At 35.9% G+C, this 20,051-nt stretch overlaps 1 protein-coding gene across 4 annotated transcripts in view; it reads right to left on the reverse strand.

Annotated features, from left to right (window-relative positions):
• Positions 1-20,051, reverse strand: part of CACNA2D3 (calcium voltage-gated channel auxiliary subunit alpha2delta 3) — a 790,850-nt gene that overhangs the window by 549,034 nt on the left and 221,765 nt on the right. For all 4 annotated transcript variants that reach the window (XM_036219353.1, XM_036219351.1, XM_016156350.2 and 1 more), the window contains one exon: positions 11,070-11,129. In XM_036219353.1, coding sequence (XP_036075246.1) covers positions 11,070-11,129 — 60 coding nt within the window. The remainder of the gene's footprint in view (positions 1-11,069; positions 11,130-20,051) is intronic.

Genomic DNA, 20,051 nt, shown 5'->3' on the forward strand with positions numbered 1-20,051 from the left:
GACAACACTGTTAGAAGTTCACTTTCTGCTAGACACAAAAATTCAGCTATGACCTCAAATTGCACCTAATTTTGCTTTCGAATATTTATTTTAACAGACCGATAATGTCTCCTTCCAAATTCCTACTTGTACTGAAAGAGGCTACCCCTGCCACAAACATACTGTATCCATAGCTCTGACTATGGGAGCTGGGAAGAGGGGCGGGAACCTGCCCAAGAGGGCAAATCCCAGTTACAAGAATATGTTTCCCTTCTAATTTTTCCTCTTTTCGAATTTTAAATGTTTTCCCTATAAGCACATATCTGTTTAATAAAATAATTTGATAGCTATTCATTAAATATATTAACTAAATGTAATTATTACCTTGTTTGTAATTAGTATATTCATATAGTTATAACTGCATATTAAGTGGCTGAAAAAACATCATTTAGATGAGGAAAACTAGCAAATTTATTACAAATCATAACAAAAGCCAACTATTTCACTAAAAAGCTGCCATTAGTGTAGGGAAAGGTCTTCGAATATTACAGCAATAATTAAAACACTTCTGGTTAAGCATAAGTGTTTATTTTAAGAAAGAATCAGTTTTTCTAATTGAAATAAACAGATGACAACTTCACGAATTACTAACAATGCCCAACTCGTGATCACCAGTCGGCTGTGAATTTTAGTAGTTGTACCACCATTACAAATTTCAATTAATTCTAACAAATATTTGTGGACATCTGACTAGATGTCAAGTGCCTGCTCTCATGGAGCTATGCTTTGCTGGAGAAGACAGAAAATAAACAAATCATATTGGAGAGCTCAAAGAACAGAAGGGAGTGAGACAGGAGCATAACATACATGAACGAGGAGTTAGAGGTGGCTGCTACGTATGCATAATCTTGGGGGGGGGTTATGTGATGCTCTCTCTGTAAGGTATATGGGGAGTTCAGATTTGATTCTAAGTGTAAGGAAGGCATAAGTGCAAGCATATAAATAACTTGAACCTATTTTTGTTACTATGTAGAGAGGAGAGATCCCATTGCCAAATAAGGGAGTGTCTCCTTTATATACATTTCTAACAGTATCAGTAAATTGATGTTTAATCGTTTTCACTAAATTATTATATTTTGTTAATTTTTTTTTAATTTCATGGTTATCTGGGTAAGAATTTACCATTCTAGAAAGTTCCGTTTTAAAGAATTTGATAGACCTTTTAAATAACCCATGAGAACTTTCACTTTAAATTTATTTCCTTATAGGATTTTGTCCAGTGCAAATTAAAGTCAATTTGAAATTTGTAGTTCAGTGAGGCAACATAATGTATTGGTCTTTGGAGCCAGACAGAGTTGGTTGTGAATTCTGACTCATCTACCCACTGTTGTATAACCCTGGGCCTGTGATATGATCTCTTAATCTTTAGCTTCTCCATATGTAAACCAGGGGTAATAATAGCATCTATCTCACAGGACTGTGGAGAGAAGAATAAATAAAATAATGCCTGTGAAGCACTTAAGCCACTGCCTACACTTAATGTATTTTAAATAATGGTACCTATTACTCTTATCATTATTACCATGATATTAGTATTAATTAGCCAACAAAGAGAAATATCCTAAAATTGTTAGTCATGGAAGAATTTTTAAATGGAAGAATTTTTAAATGGAAGAATTAAGATTACCATATCAAAAGTGTTTGCTTGGAGCTATGTATATATTATGAAATATATATTATATGTTATGAAAACCTGCATCACAAACTAAGCTGAAAGTAGAAAAGGTGAGAATGAATTCATCTCTGTATATATCAGGTGCTTTATTAACAAGCTTAAATGAGAGTAGGAAATTTCTGTTGAGTTGTGTCCTTTCTGGAGAGCAACCAGATTCAAGTTTTACCTTATAAATTCAACAACAATTGGCAAATCCCTAGACCACAAGATCCTTGGTGAAAAATCAGCAACCTAAGGGCATTTTCCACTGCTGCCAAAAAATAATCTGCTGCAGAAAGACCCTGAAGCAATTTCTGGGGTCTGCCAATGACTTCTGCAGTCAGCCATCTTAATGAAAGACACTAAGGTTTCTGGAAATGTACCATGGGACTCTGAATATTATGATTAACAGAACCACTAAGTGTTTATCTAATGAATGCAGATCTGTAAACAGGGCCCTGGAGTCCCAAAATGCCCCCTTTCCAACCTGAATGATGTCTGAAACACCAGAATCACACTGTGTATATAAAAACAATAAAACAATTTTAAAAGTATTTGTTAATTGGAATATTTAATAAAGTTTGAATTTTACTGTGTTTAAAATACATTATTTCAAACAAATGTGTTTTAAACAAAAATTCATTTAAAATAAATATTCCCAGCTTTGAGAAAGCCCAACTGAGAAAATCCAAGAGTTGAAAGAATTACATAAAAACCAATAACTTTTTGGTAGGAAAGGAAGTACTTTATAAAGCAATAATTCCAAATTTTAAAACCAGTATTGTTTACAATAGTGGTATACATGGTCAGGATAGAAAAAAAGAATGTTGCAGCAAGGAAGACTAGGACAATGAGAAAACACAGAGGGGTTTTACTTGATTGTTCACTATTGATAAAATTGAAGATAAAAGAAAGATCCAGAGTTTCTAAACTCATACTTGTTTAAAAAGAGGGTATTTTTAAAGACCCTCTAAAAATAGGGTCACTAATGTGGAAAGATTGTACAGCAAATAAAAGATAACTTCAGGACACACGATGCTATTATTTCCCTCTGAACTATAAAGTAAGATGAAACCAAATCAATTATAATTACTACAAAGTTGCACTTTTGCCTTTAAATTTGTTATTATTAATACCTTTATCTGTATTTATAATAGGAGATGGCATTAATATAATTAGGCCTTAGACATTATAAATTTTTAAGAAGCAATGTTAATATTTCAAGATTCTATTTTTAAAAATGCATTTTTCTCTTTCTTGAAGTTGGAAGATGGCCTTGTGTGGTTCTTTTGGAACAAAGAAGTCAATATTATATTTACAGCTTATATGATATTAAAATGCAGAAGATCAAATCACTGGAGGCTGCCATGTTATATGTGTGGGGTTTATCATTCTCTTCTCTTCATCTCTTTAATAACTGTTTCCTAATACTAATTTAATTGGATTCATTAAATTTGGTATTTTTAGAATACCTACTACATGGATGATACTACGCTAAGTTACAATGAGAAAACTTATAAAAATCAGACATAATTGCAATATCATCACACAACAAAAAATTGCTAGACATGTGAAGAAGAAAAACAGGACATTTTAAAAAGTGACTTCAAAAGAAAAAAGTAGTTAATAAAACAGAAATGAACCAGATACTGGAATTAACAGAGAAGGGATTTAAAACAGCTATTATAGATATGTGTGAAGACATGTAAAAAAAAACATGACTACAACTGGTACATAGATGGGGAATTTCAGCAGGAAATGAAAAGTACTAAAAAATGTAAGGAAAATCTAGAACTAAAAGTATATATGAAATAAAATACTGAATGTGTTTAACAGCAGATTGGAAACTACAGAAGAAAGGGTTAGTGAACTTAGAGATCAATTAATAGAACATAGATCGGAAACAAAAACAAAGAGTCACAATGACCTGTGGGACAATATTAAGCAATTTTAATCAAAGATGTAAGATTTAAGTTACAGAAGGAAATAATGAAATAAACAGAATGGGGCAGGTAAATTTTTGAGAAAATAATAATTTAAAATTTATCAAATATGATGAGAATAGTCAAGAATCTTGGCAAACTCCAAGTAGTATACATACAAAGAAAATCACTTCTAAGAACATCTTTTACTGTATAGGATACTGAAAATCAAAGATAGAGAAAAATCTTAAAACCAGCAGAGAAAAATGGCTTGCTATAGTCAGAGGAAAAAAGATAAGAATGATGGCTCATATCTAATCAGAAGCATTAAAGATCGGAAGAGAATAGGATTATTTCTTGAAAATGCTAAAAAAAATAAATAAACTGTCAAGTAAAAATTCTATATCCAGCAAAATTATCCCATAAAAATAAGGGTGGAATAAAGATATTTTTAGATAAACGAAAGCTGAAAAGAAGTTGTTGCTATCAGAACTTCAATGCAAAAATGTTAAAAGAGGGTTCTTCAGGCTTAAGAGAAATGATAACAGATGGAAATCCTAATCTATAGAAAGAAATGAAGAGCGCCAGAAATGGTAAATTTGCAGGTAAATATATTACTATCTTTTTTCTTAGTTTTTTATAATGTAGTTGTTCAAAGCAAAAATAAAACAAAATAAAAAATAACATTTTATTACAGTGTTTTAACATACAGAAGTAAAACATGCGACACCACCACAAGAAGGATGGTGGTAGGTAGAAACATGTGTTGTAAGGTCCTTGTTTCAGGAGAAATGGTACTTCACAAACTAAATTAAGTCTAGATACACTCTACTCTTAATTTAAAGATGTTTATTGTACTCTTCAAAGCAACAACTAAAAAAAAAAAAAAAAAAAACATTTTAAAAGGGTAGGGTACAACTCTCCTGGAGAATAAGCGTCATCTCTCAGTTTATGGAAGTCTCACAGCCTAAAACAGGGCCTAACATGTACTGAGTTCTGAATAAATGTTGAATTAAACAACAAATGGATACTTAACGTAAATAAAACAGGATAGATCATAAAATTGACAAAAATAAAGTACCGTTAGAGCTCAGAGGTAGGAAATATTATTGTGTAGAAAGCCCACAGCACAGTCTGACACATAGGAGGCCACTGAAAACAATTTATGGCATGGATGAGATCTCCGAAATCATCTAGATGTTACAAGAATGTTATTTTATGAATGAGCAAAGAGGCCACAGCAACGGATCTTTAAACATATAAATGGTCTGGTTGGGACTGGAAATATTAGAAGCTAAATTTCCAGACCAAAGCCTCCTCTGCTGGATCAAGCTGAGGCTGCACCCGTTGCCCCATCTTCCACTCTCATATGAACAACAGTCAGGGTGATGAGCATAACATGTGACCACCAAATGACTGATTAACACAAAATTCAAAGTCATGACATTAACCTTAAGAAAGTTCTAACCAAAAAAACAAAAAGGATAGTGTGTATGCATATGGTGTGTGTGTGAGTCTGAAAATATCAATTGAAAAATGGCTTTGATTTTAAAACGCTCACATTTAAAAATTTCCTCAGAAACTATTTACACATCAGTCTTGTGAATAATTGACTAATGCTGAGTCCTAACTAAGAACATCTAAGATCTTAAAGTGCAGAAAACTAACTGTGACCCCCTGCCAAGCTGATAAAAATAAAAAATTAAAACAATAGGCATGTTCTCATGGGTTAGATCAGGGAGAAAAAGAAAAGAAAAGAAACACTTATTTTAATACTGAATGTGAAAATGTCCTACTCTTTTCATATGTTTTTCTTATAGATGTCACCCCTATCTCGTTTACTGCACAAAGTCAATTAGCTATCTCTATGAAAAACATCATTTCTAATTCTGGGACCTGAGTCTTCTGTGCTCCACTACCCTCCCTCAGCAAGGTGCTCAACACATCACTCAGTCAAAGAGGACAAGAAAGAATTAGGGCTTGACAGGAATACATGAAAAAGCCCAAGAGGATAGTCATTTCCTCCACTCAGGAAGTACTTTCACTAAACCAGTCCTTTGCTCTCCTTCAGAACATTTCTCCCCCAGGGCAAAGCCTGACTTGCCAGCAGGGAAACTGTCAGGGAAAGGACAGCTCTGCTCTGCTGCTTGCCGCTCCACTGCCCTTTATAATCATTTCCAGAAAAGGCTTCCTTCTCTCAGTGAATGGCATCAGAAGTTCTAAGGCAAGCAGATGCTGGGGCTCTGGATCCTCCTCTCTCTGCCCACCCTGGGTCTCCTCCAGCACAAACCTCCCACTGCAACAGGCAGTCACCAGGAAGGGGAGGAAGCAGACCCAGCAAGTATCATAAGTTGTCCTATTTCAGAGATTTCTCACCAGCAGCCTTTGCATCGCTTCCACTCCAAATCTTTCACCCCAACTCTAAAATCAGGTCACTGTGTTTGCAAGATAGGTGGCCGCAGCTTGCTGATGACCAGGAGGGGATGTTTAGGACACTGCATCCCCCCACTTCCCTTCCACTCTCACACTTTTGTTATCCCTCTGAATGTCACCAGGCTTTTTTTTTTTCTTATCACTTACAAAACAACAAAGAAAAAAATATTATAGAAAACTCTGTAATGGAAAAGGCTTCTGCAAGATACACAATTCAAAACCACAATTCTTTTTTTTCCCTCACTGTGCACCAGCTCTGTGCAATCGGCCCTTATTTGTGACAGATTTCAAAGAAAATGTTTGCAGTTCAAAGATAAGCAGGTTTTTAGTAAACTGCCAAAAGGACTTTTTTTTCTTCATTGCCAGTGGAAAAATTCAAAAAGAGTAAATAAGAGAGAGAAGACTTTCTCTCTGAGTTATACTACATGTATACCTAGTTTTCTGGAAATTTATTAACAGACAGGATAATCAGGGCTAGAGTCCACCCCTACCACCCTGCCTCAGCCCTAGGTTAAATTTTGCCATCAAAATAATGAGGCTAACCACTAAAATAATCACATGTGATAATTAAGACATGGTTTTTTAGAGCTTTGTTTTCATTATAATCATTAATCTCATACGTGCTTTACATTAAAAACCTCGTTAATTCAAAGCATAAAACAAAAAAGAGAAGATACCATTTTAACAAGGCCTCTGTTTACAACAATTAAAACAGAAAATTGCCTTAATGGATATGACAGAAAATAAAGAACAAAACCAAGAAAAGGTCGTTCTAGAATCCTTAGGCCATGATAAAGGGGTATAAGCCAAAGGGCTGAACTGACATCAATATCCACAGGAAAAGTTTTCAAGCCAGTGAAGACCAGGCAGCTCTGGTGTCTAGAGAGAACTCTGCATTGTGGGTTGTTCACACATGCTACCCTTCAAAAGCTGGATTTTGCCACTTGCTAAATATTTGTTAGGCATTAACATCTAATGTTATTTAAGGACCTCATAGAAGAGACTGCCGACTTCGAGGCAATAAACCCCTGGGGGAAAAGGTAAACCTCTGGAGAGACCAAAAGAGAAAATTTTAATGGAAAATAAAATTCTGACAATAAAGGAAGCATGAATTTTTTTTTCTGGTAACTTTTGATGATTCTACCAACAAAAAACAAATTCATTATTTTTAATAGCACATGAATGGTGCAATGATACAGACTCGAAACTAAAGTAAAAGAAGAGGCAGGTTATTTTCTTTCTTGGAAACAGAGGGAGCTAAGACTTTACAACTTGAAGCTACATGGTTTAGGTAATTTCACGAAAACACTTTTTTTTTTTTTACTGTAGGAAAATGGACTCCCAGCTCCTTCTGCTCTTCCTGAGCTAATAGTGCAGGGACCTACCTCCTCAGCATTATTTCACGGTGAGCAGATGGTACTCTAAAATTTTTTTGAAAAAAAAAAAAAACAATCTACTGGCAAGGGTTGCCAAGAGGTCAGCAGAACCTAGATTAACAATTGATCAGCTCTAATGGACCATCGCAGCAATAAACTCAAATCCTGGACACAGACCTGCTACGCCAATGACAGCAATGGTGCTAACACCCAAGCTGTTTGTTAATGGACTTGTGCTTAACAGCACTGATGCTTTGCAGCTTCAAAGCCTTCATCTAAGCAAATACACATTCTTCGATATATATCCACCCTCTCAAAGGCCTCTTTTATAGGTTTCCACAAAAGAGCAATTGGTTTACTCTGACCCAGAAGAGATTTCACTAAAATCTGAGGTCTGGGTAGTGAAAGATACTCTATAAATACTGACAGATTATTTGAACATCTACTCTTGTGTTCAGAGCACAACTGTATCATTTGTTATTTCTCATGTAATCATACAGAACAGACAACGGGGGAGGAAATACAACTGGACTCCCCTTCCTTGTTCCCAAAAGAACAAAAGCTATAACACTCCCAGGATTCATTTTGTCAGCCTCTATTTATTTATTTATTTTTTTGAGAGATGTCAATGCTGCATTTGTGTTTACAGCACATCTGACAAGAAATCAGTTGTGCTACACCAGGATTTTACTGTAAACTTTCGATAATAGGAAAGAAGTCAGAACACTCTTGGAAGATAACTATAGCATCAAACGGACAAAAAAGAGCAGCTTGAGGTTAGTTGAGCTAAACCACAGAACACTTTTCCTCTGCTGAAGGAAAAGTCCTCTAAAGTCAATTAAATCATTCCCTCTCTTACTCACACCTTCACTAGACACTTGATCTCAGAATAAAATTGACTATATGAACCATAAAAAACAGATTTTCTAAAACAGTTCTGACTTCCAAGAATCTTTTTGGCTTTCCTGCAAACTTACTCTTTCCTATTGGACCAATGGATTTAAATGTTGGGTACAGAAACACCCAAGAAAAAGGACATTCACTTATATAAACACAACACAAAGGTCAAAATCAGGAAATTCAACATACATGCAATATTGATATCTAATGTACAGTCCATATGCAACTCTTCGTTTCTGGTTGAATCCAATTTAAAATCACATGTTGTATTTAGGTGTCATGTTCTTTAATGTCCTTAAGTTTGGAAAAAGTCCTCAATATTTGTCTTTCTTCATCTTGACTTTTTTTTGAAGAATCCAGCCAGTTACTTTTTGGAATGTTCCTTAATCCAGATTTCTCTGATGTTTTATCAGGATTAGATTCAGGTTATACATTTTGGACACATTGTGGAAGAACTCCATATAAGCGACATTGTATTCTTCCTGGTCATCGCATCTGTAAGTACTTGATGTCACTTTGTCTCATCATTGATGGTGTTAACTTTGATTACCTGTTTAAGACAGTGTCTGCAATTCTTCTCCACAATAAAGTGCTATTTTCTCCTTTGTAATTATGTAAATTAATATGTAATTTGTGGGCAGATCCTTTGATACTGCCAATGTTCTGTTCTTCAGCAAGCTTTTCACCTGCTAGTTTTAGCATCCACTGAAGATTCTTGTCTGAATCAGTTACCATAATTTTCTAACTCTTTCATGTTTTCTATATTTATTAGTTAGAATTCTAGGGTAAGAGCTTTCCCTTCTCAATTATTTATGTATTTATGTGTTTATCTATTTGTTTATCTATTTTATTTGTTATCAGAGTGATTCATGGATTCTTATTTTATTCAACATTATAATACAATTAAGTTGATTTTAAGTGGAGTTTCTGTCATTTAGTACCAGAATATTCCTGAAAAAGCTTGAGGAACTCCTAAGGAAAGGGAGGACAGTTTCCCTTGGCAACACATTCAAGATGTTTTTACAATTGTCACACTTATAAAGATGCCTCCTGATGCTTACATTACAATCCCTTCTGGCCCACTCTAGGAAGTCCAAGCTCTCTCAGAAAGAGGCACATTGAAGTCAAAGATGACCAGTAAATGGTCCCTGGATCTTCCCGAAACTATCACCTGGTTGTGGCTATAGGAAGGCAAGGTGTTTGATATATTCGTCTGACTCCTCTGTTCCTTCTCTTGCAGCTCTGCTCACAGGACTGGGCTGGCTTCCCCTCTTATCTTCCAATGTTGCCAACAGGTGCCAGAAAATCTCCACCTTCCCCTGGAACCTCTTACTTGCCTACATTCTTGACTTTATTTGCTTCACATTTGGGGTATTATGCCTGAAAAATGACTCCCAGATGGTAGGCTTGGTATTTTCTGCTTCCCCTGCAGATCCATTCTTTACCCTTCCCCACTCAGTGCAATACCTCAGGAGATTGAACCAACTCAGCTACACCAACAGTTGGATTCAGCCAATGGTGGATACCAGCAAGAGATCAGAAGGCTACAGACTATTATTGGATTATCTCCCCTGCAAATTCCATCCCTGCCAGTTCAGCATAGGTGACTGTACCCCTCTTTCAAGTGCCCTTTCCATATAGCTCCTATCCCTGGCTTCTGGAGACCACTCCCTCCCTTTGCTCCTCAGGCCAGGTGTGTGGCTTGCCCTGAGGCACAACATTATCATTTGTTGTTTTCTCATATCATATATTTGTGAAAATTTTGTTTATTAAACTTTCCTCAATTACCCCATTTAAGTGTGCATTCTTTTATCCACAAGGCAAAAAATATAGATGGGAATGATGACAAGAGGTGCATGCATGGGACAGAGGCACGGCCGAAGGCTATCTTATGTATCGCCATTTTTGTGTGTGTGTGTGTGTGCTTGAAGACTATGTCTGTCTTTATCTTTTCATTTAAATAAAAACACAGTAAAATTAACACTATTCTAATTGTGACTGCATGCCCTTAAAAGAGATATATTCCATCAAAGCACACACTTAAGGATTAAGAGGATTAAAATTCACTCCTTCTGTTTTTCTAGCAGTGAAGAAAAGCCACAGAACTCAACATGACAGTGCAGATAAAATTTCCTTCAAGAGGGATCCAAAGGAAACTCCAAGTATTATTCAATTCACTTGTTGCCTTCTACTTTGTTTTTTATATACAAGACAACATCAAAAGCCTTCTCAACCAGACACGGGTGTGCCATGATTAGATATGAGATTCACTATAAGAAATTTATTAAGTAGATGTTCAAATCCCACATCTGCAAATGATTTTTTTTAAATATAATTAACAGTCAATTCAACATTAGATCCATCATAATGTTGCTTTCAATCACATCAAATGCTGCTAGCAAAGTGTCTATAACCTGCTATATATCTTATCAATGTACCATTAAGAGCTCTGGTAATTATTGTCAGTTAACTGATTTACTCCCCCAGCACTGGGGAGGAGTTCATCAAAATCGGTTACATGCATGTGAGTGTGTGTTATCACCCACTGTCACTGTCACGGTAGAAAATGGCTGAGGATCGCTATGCTGTCTTATCAAAAAACAGGCACATTTACTCCACCTCTGTACCATCCCCTCAAAAGCCTTTCTTTCTCAATCCCTGAAACCTGGTATTCCTGGTATACATAGTGTTTCTCCCTTGGCAGCAAATACAAAAAACAATTTAACTCAAATTAGAATCAGTTACCTGCAAGTCTGCATCGAATTCATGTTTCAGGTGTGCTTCTTCTGCAGCCTCCACAAGACGCTGCAAAAATAGAAAGTAACATGAAGAATTACAAGTGTGGCCTGGGCCCATTTCAACAACATGGAAAGACTGAGGTTTCTCCATTGCCCCCAAATGACAAATTATTTCATGGCATGTTCACTATGAGTGGTGCCTTTGCTCCCACAAAACCGAAAATGATAACGTCAGTATCAAAATGTAGTTTTTTCCTTCATCATCAACCCTAATTCTTCCAACAAATATTTATTGTTGTGTGCATATAAAGGCATACATGTTCTGCACCCATTTTTATAACAATTCAAAAACAATGGCCCTTGAGGCCCAGTATGGATTCCAAAACCTACCTAGAAATGTGCATTCCTTAAGTAGAGATTTATTGAATTGAATTGAGTACAACTCTAAGTGGGTTAACTTTTTTCCCTAATGATTTGGAAAACACTTATTTTAATTCTCTCAGTCACTCGAGGTCAATTCTTTCTGTATCTAGTTCTAGTATGTAATTATCAGGTGAAATTTATTTGAATTTTATGGTACATCAATGCCATTTTCACAATCTGCATCCCAATAAGAAAGCCACTGAAATTCATCAATAAGCAATATCTATAAATACACAATTGTAATTCTTCTTGGCCAACTAAATTCAATCAATTCATATTCTTATGAAAACGACTTAATGAAATTCCACTTAACAATTATTCAACTACCAAAACCATTTTTACTTTAATTTGAATTTGCCAACAATAAGTTATTATAAAAATGCAGGCTAGAAAATATTGCAGAAAACTCATTTAAATACTACTTCACTGAAATTTCATTGAAAAGAGTAAAATCTTTAGATCCAAGTAAAAATTCAACCATTTCTATTTTTCTCATTGTTAATCTTATAGTCTATGCTTCCTTTAACTTGCTTTTCCTTGATATTATACAGACCTGAGCTTAATAGGCCATGATTCAAAAAATGATGACAGTATTAATCTCTAAACGATCACAAATCCACAGATTTGTTTCATGAATAATTATTAAATTGAACATAGAAATGAAGAGGCTGAAATATATTTAGGTAACTTTAGGCTCCAGTATAGAGCACTAAAGCCCTCTCTGTCTACATGGCATACAAAGAAAAAGAGGCCAGAGACAGTGCTGTATGCCAACAGGACCTGGGAGGTGTGACAAATCTGGCTTCCCACACTCCCTTCAGATGGTCAGGAAGGGGCTTTTCCTTCTCTGGTCAATCAAAGAACAGACTGCAAGAAATATTATAAAGCTAGAGCCAGAAGATCCCGTTCTAATTCTAGCCTTGAGGCAATCTACTATAGTCGAAAGATCTTGGGCAAGCCCCTTCCCCTCTCTTGGGCCAATTTCCTCATCCCAAAACACGAAAAGGTGACCCCAAAGCAGTGGTCCTCAAAGTGTAGTCCTGCACTGGCAGCATTAGTTTCACCTGAGATTGTTAAAAATGCACATTCTCAGGCCCCATCCCAGTCCTAAAAAATCAGAAGTTCTCGTGATGGGCCAGCAATCTGTTTCGACAAGCACTCCAGGTGATTCTCATGCCACTAAACTTTGAAAAACACTGGCTAAAAATACCACTTATCTCAGACCTCATCCCTGATGCCTTGATTAATGAGCCCCACCAACCCTCCAAGGTTTCCCAACTCTCACTTATCTTTTAAAACCTGTGTACATATGTATTTTCACTATGAGACATAAAACACGTTATAGAAGAGGGGCATAAAATAGAGAAGATGAGAAACGGAAAAAGAAAAAGAAGGAGAGATCCTATTTAAATAGATTGGATATGCTAGCTGAAGTTTCCATTGGATCAGCTTTCAGTGGGTCTTCTTGGAATCATCCTAGTTAGTGCAGCTTATTGGCCTCCAGGGATCACATGACATAATTTGCAAATGGACCCTGACAGATAAATAACAAGCAGTAATATAAGAAATCTGTGTTTGTGAGAGTTTATTCTCTCAGTCTATGTAATTGATTTAGAATTTCTATGAATGTATCATAAAAATCATTTATATATTGAGGTTTATAGGGAATGTATAAATATTATGTATGTCTGAACATTTACATTATCAAAGAAGTCATATATTTTGTTTACACTTTTACTTAAACACATAGAAGTTGCTTTTTCATGGTATCTATAAAGAAATGTCAATGAAATGTACAAATGATCAAAAGATATGAACAAAATAAAATTTGACAATGACTAAGACAGATAATATCAAAAAAAGTGAAGAACTGAAAATTTACACAAACAAAAAAGCAATATAGTACTAACAAATAAGAGAAGATGGTAATGACAGGCAAATAGAAATTATTTTAAAAGAGCACAGCATGAAATGTAATTTCATATATAACATTTTACTTATTTTATGTGTATGTGTCTACATTTATATCATACATACCCTATAATATGTTCAAATATAACACAACATGAAATGTATTTCAACCATAAATACTGTAATACAAGACAGTAGAGTAGGTACCACATGGGAAACAATTCAGCAATATTGTACTAATTACTGAGGTTAGCAGAATACCATTTGTGTGGAGCAGTGAGTACATGAGAATTTGAACACTGCTGGACAGTTTTTATGTTCATTTTCAAGTTTAATTTGCTGCATGCCTTTTTTAACTTAATTTATCTTACATATTTCTTGTTTTTATGAATGTATTTTCCCATCGCGTTCACTACAAAGCTTTAGGAAATATGATTCATAAAAAGATAGTCAACTGGCAGCTACACATAACAGCCGTCTCATGTGAAACAAATACATACTTTGGAACAGGGCTTTTTGAAAGGTTATACCCTTCATGTAGTCAACCATGGAGTTATCCCAACTTGCTCTCTGATGCCAGTAGGAGACAGACCTAATTTTATAGGAGAATTCAGGGGGAAAATCCCCAAGAGCAGGCTCAGCTTTTATACACAATGCTAATGACAAGCAGTACCTCAGGAACTATATACCTTTTGGAAAAAAAAAAAAAAAAAAAAAAACAAAGGATAGCTAATCTTTCCTCTGAAACACTCATAAAGATAAAAGAATTAAAAGACATAGTATCTAGAAAGAAAATTATGTGCTATGAATTTGTCTAAAACAGAGTACTAGGGACAAAAGTTCCTATAGTTAATAAAATAAAAATAAATTGAATTATCATTTTAAAAAGTCAAGACCACTCAACTTCCAACTCTTATGTTTGCCAGTAGGAATAGCCTATAATGTCTCTTTCCTGAGCAAATATCCTTATCATCAAATTCAAATTAAGTGTGTTTTAAAAATAAATTTGATTATCATTTGCAGGTATGAAAAATCAATTTAAATGTGCTAATATTTTAGTTATTATTTAAGGAACTGCCACTGAGCCTGAGGAAAACTGTTACTCTATTATATCTATTAGAAAGGCAGTGTGTTTTTAATAATAATAAGTTAATTTTCTCTTGTATGAATTCCCCTTTTTGGATCTTCAGATGGGATTATAGAATTGTGACTGTGGTTTTTAATTAAAACTGAGCACTGGAAATAAAATGGCTTTGAAGACTAGTATTCAAAACTGAGCTTTGAGGTAAGGGGAAACAGTTTTATCTACAGGTTCTCTCCTCTCCATTTAATGCCAAAACATTTCCTTACTCAACAAAAATGATAACAACACACTGGAATATACATCTTGGAATTGGAACAAGCATGGAAATGTTAAAAAGTTGCAATTCATGAGTTGACACACAATTCACTGACTTTATATTTCTAAGTAATTCTTCCCTTTTAGTGAAATAAATATGAACAAAAGCTATCTTGTAAATAAGAGATGCTAGCAGCCATGGACCATGGACAGTATTTATAGCTGTAGTGAAGGCGAAATAGCCAAGGGGAACAGCAAGGATATTAAAGCATTTCACTTAAAATCACATCTTATTTCTTGTTACAATGACCTCATGTTGTCCCTATAACACAACAGAATGCACAGTCTCCCATCTCCTCTTCTAAAACACTTAAATCAAGATTAGTGTTAAAAACATCGAAGAGGTCAAACTTTTTGTCATGGTCCAGAAGGGGGAAACTAGGACACCAAGTCCAAGTAAAAATTGAATCAGAAGAAGAAAATGATTTTTTGTTCTATTTGTATTTCATCTTTTTGTTCCTGGACATTTTTGCTTAACAGGAGAAAAGAAAGGAATGTGTGGTGAGAGGTGGGAAGTTAATGGAAAATGTGATTACACCACCAAGTAACTTGCTACTGGACTCCTACTGATTCTATCAAAATGAACAAATTGTGTACAAATGAAAAAAAAAAAGTTAATGAAAATCTCTAAAATTGGGGGGAGAGACAATTATAGACAAAAATTCTTAAAGCAAAACAAATAAAAAACTTATGGAGTAGTAAAGAAAAAGGTTATTTTTATTTCTTATGATAAAGCTAAAAGTGTTGGCTTATAAGGGCTGTTATAATGGAATACCGGAAGATGTCAAAGCACTTAATATATTCAGTGGATTTCACCTAATGTTTTACAACAACACATTTAATACAGAGTTTTTACTGCCATTTTCCTGAACTGAATACATACTTCTTTCTCAAATAATGTTTAAGCTCAACTAAGTGGATTCTAAGGGAAATCTATAATCATTACATGGATTTAAGCTGCACTGATAATTAACTTGGAGCTAGTTTTTAAATCACCATTAATTCCAGAATTACAGATCACATGAGACTTCCTTCAAATCAACAAGAGCAAAATGTGTAGAAAAATAACTAAAGGAGAGAACAAGGAGAAGTAATAATTACCATCACAATCATGCCCAGTGTGGTATGGTTCATCTTTTCCTTACACTAGATTTCGTGGCTTTTGTTTTAAGGACCAGGATTTGAACGAGTAAGAGTTACACATTTTGCTAACCACTGTGTGCATGAGGTTAACACCATCTTAGCAACATATTTCATGGCAGTGCTTGAACTCTGCATGCTGACCGTCTTCAAAAGTGAGGAACAAGGAAACCCAAATTCCCTCTACAGTCACATATTTCAAATTTGGTTGACCACAGAAACAAAATTAAAAGCCTCTATCTTCATTACTGCCATCAGTACATAAAAAGATATCTTCAGGAATCTGGACAAAATGAGATTGATTTGTCCCCAGAATTAATTCCAAACACTCCTCTTGTATAAGGGGTCTGAAAAACAACAGTTTAAGAACCACTAAGTTAAAAAGTAAGATGTTCGAATCTACATTTTTCATTCCTTATCATTAGAATCCTTTCCCTTTTGTTCTCAGGATAGTTTTTATCACTCTATAACAGTGTAGATCAATCTTCACTGCTTTTGTAGCTAGAGTTATCAGATGACTGTTTCCAAGGTGTGGGACTTGTACCACCAGTGAACATGCAACAACATAAAGTGGTTTACAGAAAGGTGAGGGACACGCGGAAGGAAAATAGTTATTTCAGCAAAAGGGATAAGCGATTAACAGTAGGGCAGGAAGCTTCTCAAGAGTGGCATTTAAGCTGAGCCCTACAGGAGAATGGGATGTTCTTCCAGCAGAAGGAAAGGTACGGAAAGGGTGTACCAGCCTATGGAACATTGTAAACAAAAGTTTTGGAGGTAAGAAAAAGTTGTGGGAAAAGCTGGATCTCAGAGGCCTACACAGAGGCCCTGTCATTGACTAGGTAACCACCTGGCAATAAACTTGGGAAAAAGGAAAAACCTGGAGAGATGGACACAATTAGACAAGAAAAAATCCAAAATATTATTTTCCCTCCCACCCTGAAATGCTAAAGCTGCAGAGTCATATCTGAGAGTTTAATAATATTCAATAATCCTTATTGATACAAATGTTTTTTACTTTTCAATTCCAATAGAAATGGCACATATAATTCACCAACTATCAAGTGATCGTTTCTTTAGAGAAAAACAACTTTTAAGGAGCCTTCATTATTTCTTTGTTCCTTCAGAAGAAATAAGCTTTGTTGCACACGAATGAACATTTTGTATAAAATGACCTTCTGCCTGAAAGCTGCAAAGATTGCTTCTGCTTTAGAAACGGCAAATATTTCAAAGTGGATTATAAAAGCTAATCTATAAAGTTTCCAGAGAGAGCAGGTAATGGAACAATAGAGTAAACACATCTCGTGCGTACATGGGGTGCTCTCTTCCCTTCTTTCTACTCCTCCCCTTCCTGTCTCCTTCAGATTGCATGAGGCTATACCAGCCTTTCACAGTACAAAATAAGCCTAGAGTTTACATCAGAAGACATGATCGCAATCAATAACAAATTATCTTTGTTTCCACGGGAGATACCTGTTATCAATTCGGGGCTGATTAAATTAATACCTGTTATCAACATGAATGGCCTATTTCCAAACCACAGCCATCTCGTTCTACGTCTATGACTGCACTTGCCAAAAGTGCAACATCTGCAAAGCTATTGAAGATGGAAGCTGCCAAACTCTGCTCAAAGGGCTGCCCAAGGGCCAAAGTGCTGGGGAGGAAACAGGAAAAGAAGTCACCCCTTATACTCGACTCAAGTAATTTTTCCAAGTGATCCAGCATTTTAAAGAATGGTTTTCTGTTTATGTAACCATCCTTGGAATGGTTTAGAGTTGATTATCAAAATCAAAGCTATTTAACCATAAACCTTGTAAAGTCCCCTCAGGACCTGCAGTTCTGAGATAACTAAACTAGTTCCTTTGCGGGCAATGGAACTGTCATTAACTTCCCAAAGGGATAGTTCAGGATGAAGAGGACTATGATTCTATGTCAGTTCAAGGATAAACATTTGTTTTACACACTTGAAATCTATCACTGAAGGCTCTCACAGTGGTGAATAAAATTCTGTTCCAGCCCTTATTTACATCCTTTCCAGAGCCTACTGAGAAATTTTGACTGAAACCCACAAAGGAAGAGCTTTGAAAATATTGTCCAAGAAAGATGGGAACATCTGCCTAAAATAAGATGATAGATAAGACAAGAAAAGGCACAGCCAAATTAAGAAGGTAATAGTCTTGGTGAGAAAGTCTGTCCTGCAGAAATTTACCATTCCCGGTGGTAGCAAAAAGTTTGTATCACTTTTGTTCAATTTAGTTTCACAAGTATTTACTGAGAACCTGTTAAGTAACTAGAACAGCAGCAAGAACTGAGTGGGATATCAAGAAATAGATTACTTAATCTTGGTCCTCAAGCATCTGTTGGTGTTTTAAGCATCATGGCCAGGAGAATCACAACAGTCTCAAGCCCCATGACAAGATTCTGAATCTAAGTCATCCTGTTCACCAGCTGCTTGACTCTGGGAAATTTTTATCTTTTCTGAGTCTTCATTTTCTTATCTGATGAACTAAAAAAACAACATCTTTAGTCTATACCTCTGGTGTGAATTTGATGAGAATGTACATATAAAACATTTCCTAAAGGAGTCCACACAAGTGTAAGATATTATTATGACAGAGCAGGGAAAGAGACAGGGTTTTCAGGCATAACACAGCTTGAGTGGAACAAGGAAACTTCACAGAATCTGTGCCTCCCACAGTTGGCTCTCATATGGGGAGTACTTGGAACAGCTCCTCAAGTTCACAGTTACATGGAGGTTATGTGAAAGTTAATTCTGCTGCCAAGAAAAGGACTCCAAGCCTTGTACTCTCAAACATGAGGCTGTGCACCTGCTCCTTAAGGACTGGTTTTCAGAATCCACTCTCTTTTTCAGCCTCAGCATCAAAATTGTGATCAGTGAGGCTGAAAATGGAATGAGGCAAGAGCCTTTATCGAAAGGTTTGACTGATGTCCTCAGAATGGCACAAACACAGAAGCTAAGTTGTTTGCCAAAGCAAGCTCCTTTGACAAATGGCATCGTGAAACTGAGATTGTGGAAAGACAGTGAGTGTGGCAGGACAGTGAGTGTGGTGGGACAGCAAGTGTGGCAGGCAGCTCTCAGTCCCTGGGCCTCAACCATGGCCAGAAAGGAAAATTACCTTTTTCCTTGTACATGAAAAAATGTGGAAAAATTTCCATGTCCATTTAGACTTTACCTACTCAAAATGGATTTTTATGTAAATTTGATGTGGAGAAAGAACAATTTCAATTTCTTTGTTATTCTATCCTTCTATCCATCCATCTATCCATCCAAATGTTTATCAAGTAACTTCAGTTTAGAAGGGAACAAATCATGTTTGTCCAGAGAGCAGGCTCTGGGGTTAGACAACCTGAATTGTGGCTCCAGCTACTCAATGAAAGTACTCTGAGCGAAAGTTCTTAATACCTAGTAAATGTCCATTAATATTAACTAATTATTATCAATGATGATGACAACGGCAATGATGATGATGATTAAGTGAGAAGAGTTATGCCAGAGGTTTGGCCAATAAAGATAACCCACAGGGTCATAGTTCAGTTGGGAGGAGAAGCAAGAAATTAGACAATGTGGCATGGGCTATAATAGGAGGTGACACAAGGCAATAACCACAAACAATGGGTTTCACACCTCCTATCCTACGTCAGACTGTTCTAAGTGCTTTAGTCAATTAATCCAGTTAATCCTCACAACCATCTAATAAAGGGAGCTACAGGGAGCATCCCAACTTTACACATAGGGAAACCAAAGAGCAGAGAGGTTAATGTTATGAAAACTCAAAGCTGGGAGCAGATGACTCTGCCAGGGCACGCGGCACCAGTGTGGAGAAGGTTTCATAAATGATGCAACAGTGAGCCTGAGTTAAACGATAAGCAAAAGTCAGCCAAATGACCAAGAGAAATGATGAGGAAGGAGCAACTAAGGTTCCAAAGTAGGACTCTCATGTGTCTACAGAGTGGCAGGTGATTTGGAACAGGGAAGGTCAGTGGTGTTGGGAGGAAAACTGCAAAAAGGCAGGCAAGTGAGAAGTTCAGATGAGCAAGGGCAATGAGCAAGGCTAGGGATATTATGGTCTACACACAGCAGGGGTAGGAAGCTTGAGA

This window comes from Rousettus aegyptiacus, unplaced genomic scaffold, assembly GCF_014176215.1.
Source record: "Rousettus aegyptiacus isolate mRouAeg1 unplaced genomic scaffold, mRouAeg1.p scaffold_m13_p_4, whole genome shotgun sequence".
NCBI lineage: Eukaryota > Metazoa > Chordata > Mammalia > Chiroptera > Pteropodidae > Rousettus > Rousettus aegyptiacus.